General features: G+C 41.4%; 1 protein-coding gene across 19 annotated transcripts in view; it reads left to right on the forward strand.

Annotated features, from left to right (window-relative positions):
- FER (FER tyrosine kinase) overlaps positions 1–20,573 on the forward strand; it is a 432,887-nt gene that overhangs the window by 42,304 nt on the left and 370,010 nt on the right. For all 19 annotated transcript variants that reach the window (XR_013635792.1, XM_073344641.2, XM_078852827.1 and 16 more), the window contains 2 exons: positions 12,313–12,577; positions 18,496–18,669. Coding sequence is in view for 18 of the 19 variants with exons in the window: in XM_073344641.2 (XP_073200742.1) it covers positions 12,371–12,577; positions 18,496–18,669 (381 nt within the window). In the remaining variant the exon portion in view is untranslated. The remainder of the gene's footprint in view (positions 1–12,312; positions 12,578–18,495; positions 18,670–20,573) is intronic.

Raw genomic sequence — 20,573 nt, forward strand, 5'->3', positions numbered from 1 at the left:
AGTGTTGTTGCTGGGGTTCCTGTGCACATAAGTGTGTGTGTTGGGAGTCAGTTAAGGTTGGATCTCAGACTTCACTCCCATAAAGTAGAATGGATTGGTTTGAACTGTCATGGTTGTGTGACAGTAGTGGTATTGGTTCCTTTTTGGTGTTAAAGGCCCACCACAATGCTTTTTCTTGAAGTGCTTTTATAGCCAGTGTCATGTTATTTTATGTGTTTATTACGAGCCTCAGGTATTTTAAGTCTTCATTTTACTCAGTTTTGGTTGTTTTGGGTCTCTTTCTGAATCAAGGTTTGTCTTTACAAGGTTGATCAATAGGGCACATATATTTTAGAAAGTTTCCATAGGCGACACTATGACCAGATCATCAGCATACTTTAGGTATTCTTACATATTATCTCAAAACATTGTTCTATAATTTATTTATTTTTTACAAATGTAATGTTAACTACTGATATCCTTATTTTGTTTTTGTTTATTTATTTTGAAGGAAATAATTATTTTGCTTATTCTCTGTTTCATAAACTCTGGTATTCTGTATGTTTCTCAAGTCATTGATGTTAGTGAGTTTTTATTAAACAAAGTTCAGGGGCATTGAATGAAGCATTAGAAATGATGTAATCATTTGTGGCACCCTGAGCAGGGGAATACCAAACTTGAAAAAAAAAAGTTTTGTATATAACTACCCCTGGTATTGTCACCTTGAACGCTGTGTTACTATAATGCTCTTTATTTGGGGCTACGCCTTACCACCATCCAGGAACTTCAGCTTCTGCAGAATGTGGCGATTCATTTGTTTGACAGCTCTTCTCATATCATACTACTGCTCCATGATCTGCACTTGCTCCAGTTTGTTTTCCTGTGCAATAAAATGTATGGGTTTTAACCTGTAAAGTCCTACAGGTTAGGTTTGGGACATGGGTTTAGGACATGGGTATCCTCATTGACTGACTGCATCTGGGCCCTTGCAATCCTTCAGCAGTTAATACTAAGCACTTCAGCTGATCCTAACAGCCCCTTAATTTAATTGGGAGGGGTCTGGAGGCAGGGCTGTCTGAATTAAGAATCTTCCACTTTGGAACCTGTTTTCCCTGTTAGGCTTTCAGAATGGAATTTGATGATTTCTGAAAAAGTAATTGATATTTCTTCATCTTTTTCTGGAATGGAAGGCTCAGGATGATCTAAAACAGAGACCAGAGTCCAAAATATGTATGTATGTATATTTTAATTCATATGCTTGTGCCCAGACCTCTGCATGATGGGGGCAGGGGTTGTATTTTTGAACAATTCAAACTAGTAATGCTTTAGCAAGGAGACTTCTGTCCTACTCCACCCTACTCTTATCAGGCTTTTGGCCTACTCATTTGCAAACTTTTAGGTCTCCATTAGGAGGCTCAGCAGAAGCCTGCTGACCTACCATGACAGCAAGAACTTTTTTGGAAAAAGGCGGAGTTCTGCTAGAAAAATATACAAAAAAGAATGTAGAACAGCTTTCAACCTGAACTTCAACATCCAGCCTAATCTTTTGTGATTGTGGTAGAGAAAAGATACTCCAGCTAAGAACCTAGCCTGCATAAGTATATATATATATATATAGGTTTAAAGGGTACTCAGAATAAAAAATGGAGCTATCAGTCTTCCTAATAACTAGATGGCTAAAGGTTTTCATTCCCTTTCATACATGTTAATAAAACTCCTGGGTTTTTAAAAGGTTAGAGGTTTCATACTTCTCAACCTTTCTGTGTAAAAATATGAAAATGAAGATGATTATGAATAGGCTTGGAAGGATTAAATTTTTATCATTAAATGTCAAAAAACATTAATTTCACCATACATGCACCAACTAATTAAAAACTGTTTCCATTAATAATCAAAATTTATAGATCGGCAAAGTAGGAGAAGTCCTCCTTAATAAATTATTAGATTTAAGGATATTTTTGATGTGATGTTGAGAATTTGTGTTTCTAACAGTTATAAAGCCTTAATTTTTTGAATCTGTGGTAAATATCATTAAATAATTGTTTGACCCCTCCAATACTTTACTAAAACTGTGAAAATTTGCCAATAAGTTTAGAAACGTGCTTAAAAATAAAAATGGAGTTCTGCCAAGCCTAATTATGAATATTATTTTAAAGACTCTACCATTAGATGGACATGTCATTAGTGTTGCTGCCTGTGGCATAGTCCCTCACCATCAACAATGTTCTTAGCTAAAATTTGCCAAATAGACCTGGTGACTTATGTCCTTAACTTCTCCAAACTGGAGGGCTCATACCTGACATGACAGCTTCATAGAAGAAATTAATATAAATTTTAAAAATGGTTTGTTGTGCCTTTGGTGATGACTGACAGGAATGTCAAATTTCAAATCCCCATAGCTTCCATTTAAGTCTTTCACACTGAGAACATGGAAATTGTCAGTCTGTTACTCTGTTGCAGGTGTCTGTCTTTATATGTGATATAAGGGTAATATGATTAGTAATTATAGGCCATGGAGGTACCAATGTTTGTAGTTAATGGTTTTCTGACATGTTCCATTTTAAGTCGCTGTTTTCAGTTGCTCATAATTTTTTCCAGACTTAAACGATTTGGGCTGAAATTTTCCATGCTGTGTGTCTCCCTCAGGCTGATGATTTGTTTGTGTGTGGAAACTTTTGGCTAAAACAGTTCAGCTGTTACTGAGAATGTAGTTATGGAGAAATACGTTGTTTTGCCTACGTTAAAACAATTGTTAGAACTGTTTCACTGTGAAACACTAGCTTCTCTATGCTTTGACATAAAATTTGGCTGGGAGGTTGCTCTGATCTCAGGAAAGTGCCTTTTGCTGTCCCTGTGATAATTTGCCGAGATTTGGCCGAATTATAAGCCTTTGACAAATGTTAGTCCACATGTGCTCAGCAAAGTTTTGCTAGGGTTTTGGTGACTAAATTCTCTGAGGATTTCGTCTATACTGAGCATGATCAATTTCTCCCTCCCCAATAGTTCCTGTGTGCTGACCGAATTGCACATGTGCAATGACTACGCCTGCTTCAGCCCAGGGTTGTAGAGGCTGAGCTGGACTTGTCTTGAAATTGCACCTCCTGGCTTCTGTGGACCACCCTGGTGCTGAGCGTATGAAGGAAGAGCAGGGAGACTGTCTTTCTTGTGCTCATGGAGGAGAAGGAGGAAGCTGCTTGGTTAGAATGTAGAGAAGTGAACAACTGGGGAAGAGATGCAAGACAGGATGGGGCGACGGGCAAGAGTTCAGGGGGGAAGGAATAGAAGTTGGGGGGGCAGGGGCACGAGTAGAGGGAGCAGAAAGATAGGAGCAGGGGGGTGGAAGAAGGGCAGGATCCAGGGAAATGGAGAGGATAGGAGCCAGGGGTTGGGGGACTTGATAGGAGTATGTGGGTGAGTGGGAGATGACAAGGCCAGGAACTGTCCAAGATTGTAATGGGGGGAGCGGGGGAAATGGGGAGGCTTGAGTGGGTAGCAGGAGGGGTGGTAAGGAAAAGCGCAGGCGAGAAGGATCGGAGCAGGGGGAGGAATCAGAGAGGGAGGATAGAAGCAGGTGGGAGATGGGACAGAGCCGAGGAGGTTAGCAGCAGCAGAGAGAGATGTGCAAGAACTGGAGAGAGGCTTGAAACCTCTGAAAACCCAATGGCAAAGTGTGTGTCCCATCCCTCTCTCTAGTGGCAGGTCTACAAAAAGGAGAACAACCTTCTACTGTTACCTGTTACTCAGCTCAAGCAGCAGAGGACTGTTCTATTGTTCTAAAGAGCCCAATGCGGCTGATGACTCAAGTCGGGGTCAGTGTGGTTCCTCACAATGAAATTTTTGCTTTTTGAGTTTGCTTTTTAAAAAGCTTGGGAAATAAAATCCTCAAAAGCTATGGTAAAAGTATTATGCTAAGGTTGCAAAGTCAAGCACTCCTCCTTAACTCTGGCAGTTCTTAACTTTTATTTGTGTTGTGAATGAGGCCCGGAATTCCAGGAAGGATATTGTTCAAGTACTTGCACATGTCCATTCCAGTGTAGATGTGTGCATGCCCCGAGCACTGTTGCTGAAATTTTTTCCCTTAGTGGTGTCTGTCAGGTCAGTTCAGGCAGGCAGCGTACTGGGCAATTCGTGATACTGTCCACTGCAGAGGCATTTGTGGCTGCTAGAAACCTGCTCACACTGCCTCAGAGATCCAGGACTCGATAGCGCTGGTTTCAATGAGCATCAGAGAACCCTCTCCCAGGTTTTGCGTGATACTGTGATCACACTCTAGGGGAAAACCCCCTTTGATAGCCTGGCCTTGGGTTTTTCCTCGGCACCAGTCACCAGCACTGAGAGGGTTGGCACTGCCATGGTCTCCTTGCTGCAGCTCGTTTTCCTCGTTGGAGTCCCACTCTCCACGCTGCTGTGACCGCACAAGCTACTTCTCTTCCTATTCTGCTGGGACATCTGGTGCTATGGTGCTGCTGAGCACTCTGTCTGTGGGACCATGGGGACCAGCAACCATGCAATGGGGGTTTCCCCTGGGCCAGGGCACCATCTCGAGGCATTCATACTTGATGGACTCGGAAAGTGGAGTGCCTCCGGTACTGTGCTGTGAGATGCCAGACCCAGACTCCGGTGCCGAGCCTGCTGCTGAACCTCAAGGGCAGGTTTCACAGGTCTCAGTGGAGATAGAATGAAGGGGCAGAGGCCTTGCAACCGGCTTTAGCTTTCTCCTCCTCCTCTTCTCCAGATGAGGCACTGGCGGCTACCAGTGTAGCACCATCCTAAAATGACCACAAGGCTAACCAGGACTTATTAAAGTGCATGGCCTCGAACTTGGGTATCCAAGGCTAGGTGGTCAAAGAGGTGATTCACGGCCTATTAGTCATCTTGTCAGCGGCGGGTCCCTCAAGAGTGACTCTCTCTCTTAACAAGGTGATCGTGGACTCAGTTAAGGTGCTCTTGCGGACGTCTGGTTCCCTCCTGCCTACAGCTAAATGGACGGAGCGAAAATACTTCATGCCAGCTAAATGGTACGAATTTCTATTCTCACATCCTCTTTCACGCAGTCTTCTAAGGGTGGCAACCACCAGTGAGAAGGACTGTGAGCGTCAAGCAGGGCTCACACCCAAGGCGAAGGACCCCAAGAAGCGGGACTTGTTGGGAGGAAAGCCTACTTGACGGGTGGGCTGGAGCTTTGGATAGTGAATCAACGAGATCTAAAGAGATTAAAGTTGTGCATGGTCTTCTTGGTTTTCATCATTCCTTTGCCAGATCCGGGGGATTGGTGTGCTGCCCTCGACCTAAAAGAAGCATACTTCCACATATAGATTTTCCAAAGCACAGAAGGTTCCTAAGAGTTGTCGTGAACCAGACTCATTAGCAATTGGAAGTTCTGCCATTCGGGCTGTCAGCCGCCCCATAGGTCTTCACCAAATGTCTGGCAGTAGTAGCGGCCTTCCTCAGGAGAAAGGTAGTTCACATTTTCCCATATCTCGACGACTGGTTAATCAAGGGCCGGTCCAGAACTCATGTGGAATCTGACATCCATTTCATCCAGTCGACCTTCCAGGTGTTGGGCCTATTAATAAACAACCAGAAGTCCTACCCAGAGCCCTGTACAAAGAATATAGTTCATAGGGGTGGTTTTGGATTCCTCCAGAAGAAGGGTCTTTGCCTGTACGGGATCGTTTTCGCTCAATCTTGACTCTGATAAGCTCCCCTCAGGCACATCTGACCACGACAGTCCAAATATGCATGAGCCTTCTGGGTCACATGGCATTATGCACATATGTAGTACAACTGCAAGAGTACATCTCAGATCTTCCCAGGCCTGGTTGGCCGCTGTATATTCACCCTCGCAACATCATCTGGACATGATACTTATGTTCCCCTCAACTCACTGACTTGGTGGTTGAATCAAGGCATAATCTGCGTGGGTGACCTGTTGTCTCAAGCTGAGCTCTCAATCCATATCAATATCTGAGAACTCAGGGCAGTCTGCCTGGCCTGCCAAGGCATTTTTAATCCACATTACAGACAAGGCACTCTCAGTTCTCATGGACAATATAATCGCCATGTACTACATCAACAGGCAGGGAGAAGCACATTCTTCCCCCTGTGCCAGGAGGCAGTCTGACTGTGGGAGTTCTGCATTACACACTTCATCTACCTAGAGGCATCTTATGTGCCAGGTACACAGAACCAACTTGTGGATTGCCTCAGCAGGTCCTTTTCCACTCACCACAAATGGTCCCTTCGACTGGACATGGCAAGGGACATCATCTTCCAGAAGTGGGGGACTCCCCTTATAGACCAGTTTGCTACCCAGAACAACAGGAAATACCATCAGTTTTGCTCCCTGCAGGGCCACAGACTGGGGTCTCTAATGGATGCCTTACCCATTGGCCTGGATAACTCGCCTCTATTATTGCCTTTCCCCAATTCTATTAATTCACAAGGTTCTGTCAAAGATCAAGCAGGAAGATCATCCTTATAACCCTGGCATCGCCCAGACAGCACTGGTTCACCACCCTCTGAAGCTTTCCAGTGGAGCCCCCAATCAGTCTCCCACTGCACCCTGATCTGATCACCCAGGACCATGGTCAGCTGCTCCACTCGAACTTCAGTTCTTTTCATTTGTCGGGCTGGAAGCTTCATGGCTGAATCCTGAAGAGCAAGCTTGCTCGGAGCAGGTTCGTAGAATCCTATTAAGCAGTAGAAAAGCCTACACCAAGGCAATTTACCTGGTAGAGGGAAATGATTCTCTACCTGGTCTTCCCAACTCGGAGTACCACCTGCACAGTCCTCATTGCAATTTATTTTGTAGAACCCTCTGCTTTTGAAACAACAAGATCTGGCCCTTTTCTTCAGTTAAGGTCCACCTGGTGGCCATTTCAACCATCTGCCCTAAGATTGACAATAGATTGGTCTTTTCGTATGAAATTGTAATTGGTTTTCTCAAAGGCCTGGAGAGGATGTTCCCTCAGATAAAGGAACCGAACCCTCCTTGGGACCTAAACCTCATCCTAGCAAAGCTGACAGGCCCACCCTTCAAGCCGCTAGCAACATGCTTCGGCCAGGAGGGTTTCGGAGATCCAAGTCCCAGGGTGGATTTGATTTAAATCAAATTGATTTAAATCACTAGTCAGGAAGACTCAATTTAATCATGGATTTCTACATAAAAGTACATTCTTGTTGGTGGTTATAACCTTAATATTCTTCACAACTCAGAGATAGATGTAGATTTCATTTTTAGAAGGTACACAGTATACATTTTTAAAGTGATCTATTTTGAAAACTTCTCAGATTAGTTTTACAGCTGTATCAGAAAATGAATGATTGTTTGGTTATTTCGTTTTCCAAAGATAGTTGAAGCAGATATGTATGAAGTCATTGGGGGGTGAACTATCTCCAATTCGACAGGTTAATCATTAATATTTGGAGGATTTTCTTGCCATGCTGTATTAGGAGGAGAACATCACCAGACAGACATTTAAATTGTTTTATTTAACTAAAACAACAACGTTATGTATTCTGGATTTTTTTCTTCAACAGCAAACATATAATATTGTAACAAAACAAGCATATGATTTTTTTTAATTTAAACATTCAAGTTTTTTAAAATAAGGTTTGTTTGTGTTAAAATTGTTTTTAATTAAAATAGTTAAATAAAATATTAAAAAAACAAAACAAAACCCCCAAAAAACTAAATTGACTATGTCAGCCAGGTCAATATGAGAAATTTAAAATATTGGCTTCTGCAGCTAACTCAGTCATCTTCACCTTCATTTTTCTGTTTGTTCATAATCTGGAAAAGAAAAACAAGCTTTCCTATTTTTTCAGGTCCCAAATGATTTCTCAATTTGGAATTAATCAGTCCAAAGGAAGAAAATATTCTTTCTACACCGGCAGAAGAAGCTACGGCTGATAAAAGTGAGATTATCACTTCAACAGTCTCTGAATCCAAGTGCTTAAGTGACTTCCACGAGTTCACTTGTGTGAATTTCTTTAAAACATCATCAACAAACATATATTTCTTCAATCATTCACCCTTAGCTCTGAAGTTTATTGTAGTTGGCATTATGGAGGGATGATTGCTGGATGTCCATGTCATAGCCACCTCCTCTTCTTCAGCATTTAAGGTTTCACCCTGGTACCAGGTATTGAGAATATTTGCAAGAAAATGAGTTGGAGATAGTGCTTGCCCCATTGGTTTTTTTTAATGCTTGTAATTTAACTCTGTCATTGCATATTTCTCTTTTTAAGATCTCATTCAGTTCCTTTCAAATTTCAACAGCGTCAACAATAAAACACCTATTTTCCCCCTGCATTTTGTTCAAGGCTACAGAAATAGGCTTCAGGGTACTCAGCATGTGGTCAACATTTCTCTTAAGCCCAATGTTGAGAACTTTGGCTGTGACAGTGCCATCTGATTTTTCACGATTCTGTTCACAAACTGTCCTCAGATTAGGCCAGTTCTTGATATATGCTCAAAACAGTCCACTACTGAGTTCCATCGCATGTCTTGTGGGAGAGTTAGCTTGGTTCCTTCCAATTTTTTTCAGAGCAGCTGCTGCAAAGTGGTTGTTATGGAAATACTTTGCAATTTCACAACATTAGCCTTTATTTCTGGATCACTGAAGTCTTTGGCTAGGAGGTGTATCAAATGAACACTGCAACCGTATGTTGTGAGCTTGGGACTCTCTTAACTCTCTTCTAAATTTCTTCTCATCTTGGATACATTTGTAGCATTGTCTGTGACCAAGCTGCGTACCAGGGATTTGAATTTTTTTCCCCACAGTTTGTTATAGCTTTTACTGCTGCTACTTATAAGTGTTCTCTTTTGTGTGCATTTCCTGATGTATCAATTGTTTCTGTAAGGAAGATACTCCCTTCTTCTGTTGTCACACAAGCACATACAAAAGGATTGTGTGGACATTGCTCCACCTATCAAGACTCAGGTTAACAATTTCACCCTCTAGACCTTTTGCACACTGCTCAATTTCTCTTTCATACACTTTATCCAGCCATTTGCTTGCAACATCTGCTCTTTTGGGTGGACTGTATCCTGATCTTAATGACTAAACCATGTTAATGAAGTGTAAGTTCTCAATCATACGGAAAGGAGAGTTTGTTGCATAAACAAACCCGACAATTTTTTCATCAATTACCTCTTTTTGTAATCTGCTGGTTCGTATCACAAACTTATCTATGCTTGTTTCTGGATGACGGAGATTTTTTTTTTTCTTTTTGCTACAGGTGATCTACTGTGGCTGCGTGCCATACATGATGTGACTGAAACACTATCATTGGCAGATAACTCTGAAACTATAGAAAATTATGGTGATCTTGAAGGTGGATAGTCTTCAGAATCCTGTATGTTGAGGATGGATTCTCCTAAACAAAATAAGTCAATGCAGTTATTTAATTTTTATTAGCATACTGTTCATTGTTACTTATTGCATTCACTGACACTCAGTACTACTTTAAAGGTGAAATTGTAAAAGGAAGATGTGCCTATTACAGCTATTTTTTTTTTTGCCACAACTGCATCTAAAATGATAGTACTATAGAGTAAAAACTATATTTTTTTCTCAAATATGAGAATTCAAGAATAGTCCAGTAGGAAGACCAGCAGTCCTTAAGAAAGAAGTATGAAATAAAAAAATTTACCAACCTGAAGATCCTGCATGTTCAGACTTGTTCCTTTCATCATCTTCAACGCAGCTTCCTCCTGAGAAGAAACACTTCTCTTGATGTTGTTTCGTTCAGGAAACCAGGCTTTGCATTTCTTTGTTGCACTGTTTGCATTTTGCATGCATGCCTGTCTTACCCACAGGTAGAGGAACTTCATTAAAATATTCCAAAATTGGGAATCTCTTATGGCCTGCTGCCATTATAGGTTTTCCCTTCTAGTGAGAGAATGGTTTGGTATATCTCAAATCAATGAAGGGTACACTCAGAAAGACCTCAAGATTTCTGGAATATGCTGCTCAAAAAGTTTCACTTTTGTTTCTACTGCCTGTCTCTCCCTTCTCACATTTATCTCCAGACTTCTTCTCCTTGTCCAGATCTATTCCGGCACAAACAATCTTCTATTCATTGAACTTTTTGAAACTTTGCACTTATAGAGAGAGGTAAGGGATTGGCTCTGTGTATACAAATTTGCAGAGGGACAATACGGTTGAGGTCTGTTATTTCTCATCTCTATATTATATATTATATTATTATATTATACTATACTATACTATACTATACTATACTATACTATACTATACTATACTATACTATTTAAAAACATTTTTGCTGTTAACAAACATGTTATCTCTGGAGCCACAAATCCACAGTTTGAGAACAGCAAAACTAAGCATCTCTGATGGTATCTTCTAGATTGAGCACTGAGTCCCATTGGGTAGATAGAAAGATTAAGCTAAATAATCTATACCGAAGCCCTTTGAACTCCATAAGATTGGGTCCCTAATTCATGAACTACTGGAACTCATTTCCAAAACTTTTATTAAATGTTACATGAATATTGTCTCATATTATAGAATTAAAATGTATAATCCCTGTTCAACAGTGAGATATCTTTGAGCTATAATGTATCTTAATTAAAGCTATCTTTAGATAGGTTTTTTCCTCAAAAAGCATTTTATCAAAAAAATCCAATTTAAATAAAGAAAAAATCCATTTTTTAAAAAAATCATTGATTTTTATCCACCTTGACTAATTCTTTATTCTGTGCATAGTTTGGATGGCGTGCAGTAAATTGATTAGGATAAAAGAAATATTGAGTTCTTACCCATCCGGTGAGCACCATCCCTTCTGAATGAGCAAGGAATCCTGTGGAGAAAAAATATAGTATGTGATCATATAATCAAATCAGTGGTGTCAGAACGTTGGTGGTTCGGGGGGTGCAGGGAGCTGTGGCCCTCCAACTCTTTGCCATGGTGAATCTAGCCTCTTCCCATCTTCCCTGAGGAAGCTGGTGGAGCCAGGCCAGGGATCCTGGGCAGTTGTGGAAGCTGTGTGGACGCTCCACCTGCCGGCAGTGCTGGGGGGGGCCCAAGAGCAGCCCCCGGCCTGTGTCCCTGTCCAGGGCAGGTGGAGGATCTGTGCCGTGGCTCCCCATAGCTTCCCACATGCCTCTTACCATGGCCAGGCTGCAGCTCCAAAGCCCCGCCCCCTGGCCGGAGTAAGAGCCGCACGGACAACAGTGGGGAGCCTGGGTCCCTCCCACCTGCTTGGGTGGGCGGTGGGCTCCATGGCCTTGCTCTGGCTTGGCTGGGGGCATAGCCTCTGGAGAAAGAAGGGGTGTGGGGGCAGGCCTTGGGGGGAGGAGGAGGGGAATTGTGGGGAAGGTGTGGGGTAGGGGCATGGCCTTACAGGGAAGAGGAGGGGCCTCAGGGGGAAGGGGTGAGGCAGGACCCTGTTGGAAAGAGGAGGGGTAGGGCCTTATGGGGCCAGGCCCTGGACCCCCCACTTTTCGGAAGGCTCTGCTGCCCCTGAATCTAAGACTGTATCATAATGTATATTCACAAAGGGGCTGAATTAAGGTTGCACTGGTGGCATTTCTGAACTTTTGAGCACTTGATTTTGAAACCTTATTAGTCTTTTTACATTGTGTTTGGGGGTTTATATATGGCTGTTAGCCTTCTGGAAACTGATTCGCAAAGTGTTAACACCTGACAATTGACTAATTATTAGGAATTTTGTGGATTATCAGGAGCACTGTACTGTGAAGAAAGGAGGCTCTGTGGTTATTAGGAGTCAGGCAGGATAATCTGGGATTTTTGTCTTGTAATATGTCTGTTTCCATTGATCTTTGTCTCAACTATTTAATCAAATCAATCTATTTAGTTTGGGAATTTAATATATCTTGTGTACTTGTATGGACCTCTTGCCATATTATCGAAGAACTTCACAATTTTTAGTATATTTATCTTCACAAACAGTCCTATGAGATAGGGAAGTACTGTTACGGTAGTACTTTATGCAGATGGAGAAGACTGCATAAGAGAGACTGAGCAGTTTGCTCAAATTCATACAGGAAGTCTGTGATGGAATAGCGAATTGAATCTGGATCTCCCAAGTCCTAGGTTAGTGCTTTAACCCCAGGACCGCCTTTCCCCTCTGCTAGCAGTTTTCTAAGTGGTTAATGTGCAAGACAGAGCTGAGTCTTGCTGTTGAAAATTGTGGCTGACTGACTATATTAGTTCAGAGATGAGTGGTTAAATTAAAATAGTTGCTTCTTGCTTTAAATTTCAATATGTGTCATAATTTTGTGATCATTACATTTTACAGGTTCCTCTTTCAATATATTTCTCATTAATTTTCTGTCTGCAGATGTGGTGACTAGAAGAACCTCTATTGTTGCCCATAGCGCATATAGTGCCTTATAAAGATGGGGTTTGGAAGTGACCTGAAGTATTCTCATGATGCTTTGTTAAAATTGCAAGATTGGGAGTTACGACTACTGGAAACTGTGAAGAAATTTATGGCCATGCGAGTAAAAAGTGACAAAGAATATGCATCCACATTACAGAATCTTTGTAATCAAGTTGATAAAGAGAGTACTTCCCAACTGGATTATATTAGCAATGTATCCAAGGTAAGAGAACATTATTTAGAAGCTGAAATTGGGGAGTCATTGTTTTAATTATATAGAAAAGGTAGTTGGCTGTTAACTCCTTTTTTCTTAGTTATAAAGTAAACTTAAAAGATGAACTTGAAAAGTGTGTTATTGTCCTGTGGTATTTTTGTCCCTTTGTGGGTGGATTGCTTAAGCCACTCTGAGCCTTGTGTTTCATCTACTTTATCCTCCCACCTTTCCAATTTTCCTTCTGGGTTAGGACCAGCTATAATTCTACGTGAACCATGTGCCCATTGGACTCCACTAGTGCAGCTTCTTGAGAGTTAGTTTTAGTAAAGAGTTTGAAGTGAGGTGCGGCAGTTCCTGGGTGGAATGTGTATCATGCAAATTCTCCTTTTGGACTGAAAAAGGTGGACCAAGCTAGAATCCCTAATTTTGAGCTCTGGCATTGTAGTCCCTGGGCTGACCCACCTATTCTTATGTTTAGGGGTTTTGTGATTATAGTGTGTTGTAGTAAGATTTTTTTTTTAAAGAGTTAAACAGAAACTATTGTTTTTACAATGTACAGGTTGTGATAAAAATAGAAAAAAGCCAGGAAATTCAGAGCTAAGGCTGACATTCTGACCATTATTCACACCATGGTGTGTAGTTGTAAAAACAAAGCATTAATTAAGGCCAAAGTTTCTCAGACTTCTTCTCATAATTGTAATATTGTTAAGTATAGTATTTTGTATACAGTTTAAAATGAAAAAAAAACTTTTATGAAAGGTTAAAAAACAATACCTTATGTACTGAATAGATACAAAACAGGTACAGCAACGGCAGTGGCAAAGCAAGCGTCCCCATTTCACCTGTTAATAAGCCTTAGGCCTGACTTACGACTGCTTTGGTAGTGAGAGGTCTATTCTCTGTCTTAATGGCTTCTTCAGTTCTTGGCCTCGCTGCTGAAAACGCTGGACTGGAGCAACTCACTTATTTCACAGTGGGCACCAAATCACTTTTAATCTGAATTGGACTGGAACAAGTGACCAAGAGGCTTCTTATCCTTTATCTATCCTTGAATCACACATGATAGAAAAAGAGTGGGTAAACCTCCCCTCTTTCGAGGCACTAATGGAAACAACTGACCCACCCCCCTCCAAAAAAAAAAAAAAAAAAGTTCATGACACCTTAACTTATGAGTAAGGCTATGTTTTAGTCACTGGTGTTTTTAATAAAAGTCATGGACCAGGTCAGAGGCAGTAAACAAAAATTCATGGCCTGTGACCTGTCCATGACTTTTACTATAAACCCATGACTAAAACTTGGCGGAGGGGGAGGCGGCTTGGGAGGGCAGCCCAGGGGGCCCTGCAGGTGCTGTGGGGGATGGCCCAGGGCTGCCGTGGGTGCTGGGGAGCGGGGAGACATGGCCCGGGGGGGGGCACTGCAAGTGCTGGGGTGAGGAGGTTGGTGGGATTGGGGCAGGCTCCCTACCAGACTCTTGGAAAGCAGCAACGCCAGCTCCTAGCTCCACATGCCTCTGCTATGCCCCGAGCCCCGGTTCTGCAGCTCCCATTGGCTGGGAACTGTGGCCAGTGGGAGCTGCGGGGGCAGTGCCTGCGGGTGAAGGCAGCATGTGGATCTAGGAGCTGAGGGAGGGGGGTTCCTGTCATCCTCCCGGGGAAGGGGGGGCCCAGATAAGTACCGTCTTGCACCCCAGCTCTGAGTGTCCCCTCTCACCCAAACTCCTGCTCCTGGGAAACAGGGGGGACCGAGACTGCCCTAGGAACTGCCTGAGCTGCTTAGGTGGCCCCTGGGCCAGGGACACCAGCCTCTGCAGAAGTCAGGAGGTAACAAAAAGTCATGGAATCCGTGACCTCTGTGACAAACACGGAGCCTTACTTATGAGCAAGAAAACAAAATACTATATGCTTATTAATAATAAAACAGTAATAGGGTTGTCATGTCTCATTCTTTACAAACCTTCATATTTATAAAGGTTCTAAAGATTCTTGGATGGCTGGTTGCCATCGGGTGGGACACCTCCTCCTTCTGTGAGCAGCAAAATTAGCCCTGTACTATGATTTAGCAGCTGAATTAGCCCAGTTTGTACTTCCACTTCTCTGCTGTTGGAAAAATTAATGGTGTTTACACAGTGGCTTCAATGTTAATAGGAAGCTAGAAATTATAGCAAATTGATAAGGGAAGCAAAAAGGGAAGGAGAAAAATCTGTGGCCATCAGAGTTAAGGACAAAAAGAAGGCGTTTTTCTGAGTACGTTAGGAACAAAAGAAATTCTAAAAATGATATTGGTCCATTACTAGATGGAAATGATAGACTTGTCAATAATACAGAAAAGGCAGAAGTGTACAATAAATATTTCTGCTCTGTTCGGCAAAAAGCCGGACTGCTATCATATGATACTGCTACATATGAAATACTTTCCGTTCCAACAGAAACTGAGGGGGTTGATGCAGCTGCTACAATTAGACATCCGTGTGCAGAGAGCCAAGATTATAGAGGGGTGTGGTTACACAACTCCCTGTCCATTGAACAGCAGCTACAAAAGGAAGACTTTTTTTTTTTTTTTAAATCAGCATGTCTGGATAACTTGCATCTGAGAGTTTTAAAGAGCTGGCCAAGAAGCTCTCAGGACTGGTTAATATTAATATTAAGTCTAGGGAAGTTCCAGAAAACTGGAACAAATCAAATATTATGCCAATATTTTAAAAGGGTAAATGGGACAACCTGGGTAGTTATAGGCCTGTTAGCTTGACCTTGATCCTGGGCAAAATAATGGAATGGCTCATATAGGATTTGATCAATAAAGAATTAAGGGAGAGTAATATAGGTAAAGCCAATCAACACAGGTTTGTGGAAAATGGATCCTATCAAATTAGCTTGATAGCCTATTTTGTTGAGATTACAAGTTTGGGTGATAAAGGAAGTGTTAATGTAATAAGTTTTTGTAAGATATTTGACTTGGGACTGCATGGGACATTTTGATTAAGGAACTAGAACAATGCAAATTCAACATGGCACACATAAATGTATAAAAACTGGCTAATTCGTATGTCTCAATGTAAGTGTTAATGGGATTCACCACTGCGCAGGTGTTTCTAGTGGGATTTCACAGGGATTGGTTGTTGGCCCTATACTAAAGATTTTTATCAATGACCTGGAAGAAAATATAAAACTGTTACTGATAAAGTTGCAGAGGATATAAACATTGAGGAAGTGGTGAATAATGAAGCGGTCAGGTCACTGATTTACAGTGATCTGGATTGCTTAATAAACTGGGGACAGGCAAATAATATGCAATTTAGTATGAAAGTCAATACATCTAGGAACAAAAAATGTAGGCCATATTTGGGAGAGGGGAGATTTTGTCTTGGGAAGCAGTGACTCTGATGAGGGGGTTAAGGTGGATTATCAGCTGAACATGAACTACCTGTGCAACAGTGAGGCCAAAGGGCTAATGTGATCTTTGGTTGTATAAACAGGAGAATCCTGAGTAGGAGTAAGGAGATTATATTATCTGTGTATTGGGTACTGGTGTGACTGCTACAGGAATGCTGTGTCCAATTCTGATGCCCACAGTTCAAGGATGTTGATAAGTTGGAGGGGGTTCAGAGAAGAGTCAGGAGAACGATTAAAGAATTAGAAAACATGTTATCATCTTTGAGTGCTTGCTCCTGTCGATTCCATGTTAGATCTGTGCACACCCACGTGCACGGCTGTTGGAGATTTTTCCCTTAGTGGTATCCATAGGGCTGGCTCTGGTGCCCTCTGGAGTTGTGTGCTAATGTGCTGGTATATGGAGTGCTGTTGGCCCTGAGCCCTCTGTTCCTTCTTACCACCTGTGATGGTCACTTTCTACGGATACCACTAGGGGAAAAATGTCCAGCAGCTATGCATGTGGGCATGCCCAGACCTAACATGGAATGGACGCGAGCAGCACATCTTGAAGAACGTTTATGAAAGGTAGGTAACTGTTTGTTTTTTATAGTTGAAGACTCAAGGAGCTCTATCTGTTTAGTTTAACAAAGAAAGAGTTAAGGTGTGGCTTGATTATAATCTATAACAACTTACTTGGGGAACAGAAGTTTGATACTAGAGGGCTCTTCAATCTAGCAGACAAAGGTATAACAAGATTCAGTGGTTGGAAGGTGAAGTTAGACAAGTTTAGATTAGAAATAAGGCACAAATTTTTAATAGTGAGGTTAATTACCGAGGGTTGTGGTGGATTTCCCATCACAGGAAGTTTTTAAATGAATATTGGAGTTGGTTCAGGCAAGTCCTATGGCCTGTGTTATACAGGACATCAGAGAAAACAATTAAAATGTTCACTTCTGGCCATATAGTCTATAAACAATATGATTTCCCTCCCAAAAGAATTCTCTTTTCATTATAGTGTCCCCATCCTTTTTTCCATTCGGCCACTTTGTCAGTGTATTTTGAACATTTCTTTTACTTCAGTTATTGTAAACGTCAGTTACTATTTATTACAATATTTGTCATTTCTGTTTCTTCTTTGCTCTAATTTTGTCTAACTAAGAGAATGATTTTCAGTTTAAACACCATGGGAGTCTAATATTTTTATCTTGTTTTTTACACAGTATACTTCACACTAGAACTCAATGTTTCCCACCAAATAAGTGTATTTTTTTTATACCATAGAATCCCAAATATTACGGTATAAAATACTGTGCATGTTTAGTGCTGGAGTGATTGCTATACCTAAAATGCTGGCATTTCTGAGGGGGTGAAATGCAGTAGCTATTCTGTGCTAGCAATGCCATACAACAGTTTTTTAGACAACAAAGTTGAGAATAGTATATTCTTTTCTCTCTTGGATAAGAAAAAATAACTTTTCCTATATGATTGTAAGTAGTCAGTTCCTTAATTTTATTTTTCAGCTTTTAGATCCTATTGTTTAAGTACAATGTAATAGGACTATTTCAGTACCTTGATGAGCGAATTCCAGAGAACACTTAAGTACTGTAAGAAATGCTATGGATAATTTAATAGGTTTGGGGCCTTCCATTTAGGTTTCTGTTAAACTCAGTCTAGTCTGGTGTTAAGGGGGCATGCACAGATGGAAGTGTCTTTTTTCAGATGAGATGTAAAAAGGGGAGAACACAGTCAATTGTGGTAATGAAAAAAACATAAAAAAACCCCACATTTTATTAGACCAAGGCATTGATCTGAGTGTGCTGGCCGTATTCTGACACTGATAACTATATATTGTATCCATCTAAATTCTGTAATTTCAACTGGGACATGGTAATTCATAGCAGTGCTGAAGTACAAAAATTCTACTATCGTGAAGTTGAATGCCCAGTGAACCCCATTCTATTCTCTTTAGCAGAACTGGACGAGGTTCCATGGGCTATCAAATACTTTTATTCAAGTTAAATGCTAGTTTGAGGCTCATGTCAACAGCTTATGTACATTAGTGCAGCTCCAGTGAAGTTAATGGAGCAATGTCAGTTTTCTCCAGCTGAGGTTCTGGCCCTGCGTGTAACATCATTTACTCTACTAAAAATTACCACGGCTATGGCCAAGAGAATTAGTAATGTAATTGACATGGATTTAAATAAAAGGAAAAATCTGCCAGGAAACACATACAGGAAAGGGAAGAAGAAAGGACATTGGGAGCATGTCTGTCAAAGTAAAGGAATTTGGGTGATCACTCAAGTGAGGGTTAATGGTTTTCATGACAGACCCAGACTTTGGCGTGATGCTGAAATGTGACTATGATACATCATTAATACATCTCTAACTCCCTTTCGTGGGTGGGTTAAAGACATGGTTACTATATTTAAAGTGTGCATTCAGGCAAATGTTCAAAAATATTCTTTCTAAAACCCCTTTAAATGACGATGTACTTTTCCAACAGTTTTTTTTGATAGTGCAATAGCAGATAAGTTCTTTTCTCCCTTTTCCTTCTTCCAGTCTTGGCTGCTTATGGTACAGCAGACAGAGCAACTTAGCAGGATAATGAAGACACATGCAGAAGATCTTAACTCTGGGCCACTACATAGACTTACAATGATGATCAAAGACAAGCAACAAGTAAAGAAGAGTTACATAGGTGTTCATCAGCAAATTGAGGCAGAGATGTTCAAGGTACCTTATTAAACAAGATTTTTTAAAAAAATTACTAAATTACTAAAGCTTTCTAAAGTAGTATATAGAATTATTTCATATAAATAGTCACATGAATACTGCAGGTGTCACCATTCCTCTTCATCTTGCAGTACAAATAAATACAAATTTATTATAATTGGATTGCATTTTCCTCTTGTTTAACCCAGTTCCTCCATGTTTTCTGCAAGTTATTAGCTGAAAAGACAGAGGTGGGAAACTGTCCTGCAAGTGAGTTCAGTTAGGCTAACCGCTCTGGAAATTTTCTCCTTCCAGTAGAGCGTGACTGTGTGAATCCCTTCTCCTGTCTCCTCTAGGCATTCCTGGGGTCAGGGCTTGAAAAATCCACTAATCTAAGGCAAGTAAAAGCTTTTCTTGATGAGTGCTGTAAGTTTCTGAGGTATCTAAGCTTGTGTTTAAAAAAAATTCTCCCTTTCAGCAGACATAGTGGGTTTTGAGGTGGACTTCAAATGTATCTGATACCTAGGATCCTGAGGCTGATATGAATAATGGAGCCCCCAAACAAGTATGACAACAAGTTTTCAATGAGCAATAATCATCCCTTGGATTAACTTCATTGGGTACAATATTACTACTGAAATTTAAGGGGACAGCTTCCTATTAGGAATCCCAGCAACCTCTTTCCCAGAAGCTGGTGGGAGATTGACATGTCACATGGGTGTTGTCCTCATTATTCTGGGGTTAATAGGCTGAAAAGTCAAACTATTGGGTGCCTGTTAAAACTTCCAAGTCCTATGTGTGGGCCTATGAATGGATGTGCTTTTGGGTGTATCAAATATTCTGGGGTGGTGGGAAAGATTGATGGAATAAGTTGGGAAGAAAAAGTACAAAATATGGAGCAAGAGAGAATGAGTGAGTGAAGGGACAAGGGGAAGGGAAAAAAGGAGAGACAAAATCTAGGATGGGTAGAAAACAATTTAGAGAAAGGGAAAAAATGGAGGAGGTGGTAGTGGAAGAACACTGTAGAGAACTCTGTACTATACCATGTTCTGCTAGAGGACAGAAAAAAAGATAACATTTATATGATAATAGTGTGATGGGTTGCCCCCCTTCAAGATGCCACCTGGACCTGATGTGCTGAGATACCAATGAACCCGCCTGTTCTGCCAGCATGGGCCCCCTTTAGCCTGTCTTGCTGAGCCAGGCTCCTAGGCCTCCTCTAGCACAGACACAGGCAGGGCCAGCCTGCTGCGGGAAGACTCAGCTTAAGGGACTTGCCCCAGCTCTCAGGTGCCCACCTCACTTGGAGTGCAGACCCAAAGGTCTAGTGAAATCCATTCCCTCCCTCAATGAGGAAGATATGCACAACTTCTTGCCCCCCACACCCCCATTAGAGGTTACAGAAACTGGGTTTAATAACAAAACAAATGTTGTTAACTATAAAAGGCAGATTTTAAGTTGTTAAAGGGGTAGCAAACAGAACAAAGCAGATTACTGAGCAAATAAAACAAAACACGCAAACTAAGCTTGATTCACTAAAGAAACAGGTTACAAAATGTAATTTCTCACCCCAGATGTTGAATTTAGGCAGGATTCAGAGTTTCTGTAGCTCAGAGGTCCAGTTATTTTTCTTACAGACTGGACCCCTGTCTGTCTGGACTTACCCCTGCCTTTCCCTTCAGGTTGTTTTTTTTTGTCCTTTACAAGTACCTTCAGCAATCTTTCTTCTTGGGTAGGCAATGAAGGAGAGTCTGGAATGCCTTCCCTCCCAGCCTTAAATAGAATTTACATGAGGTGGGAAGCGTTTTGTTTCCCAAACTTGACCTCCCCCTCCTGTGAGTGGAAAATTACTAGAAGTCCAAGATAATGTTTAGTACCATATGGCAGGACCACCTGACCGAGTAGTGTCACAGCTAGTGACACTA

Source organism: Lepidochelys kempii, chromosome 5, assembly GCF_965140285.1.
Source record: "Lepidochelys kempii isolate rLepKem1 chromosome 5, rLepKem1.hap1, whole genome shotgun sequence".
Taxonomy (NCBI): Eukaryota; Metazoa; Chordata; order Testudines; family Cheloniidae; genus Lepidochelys; species Lepidochelys kempii.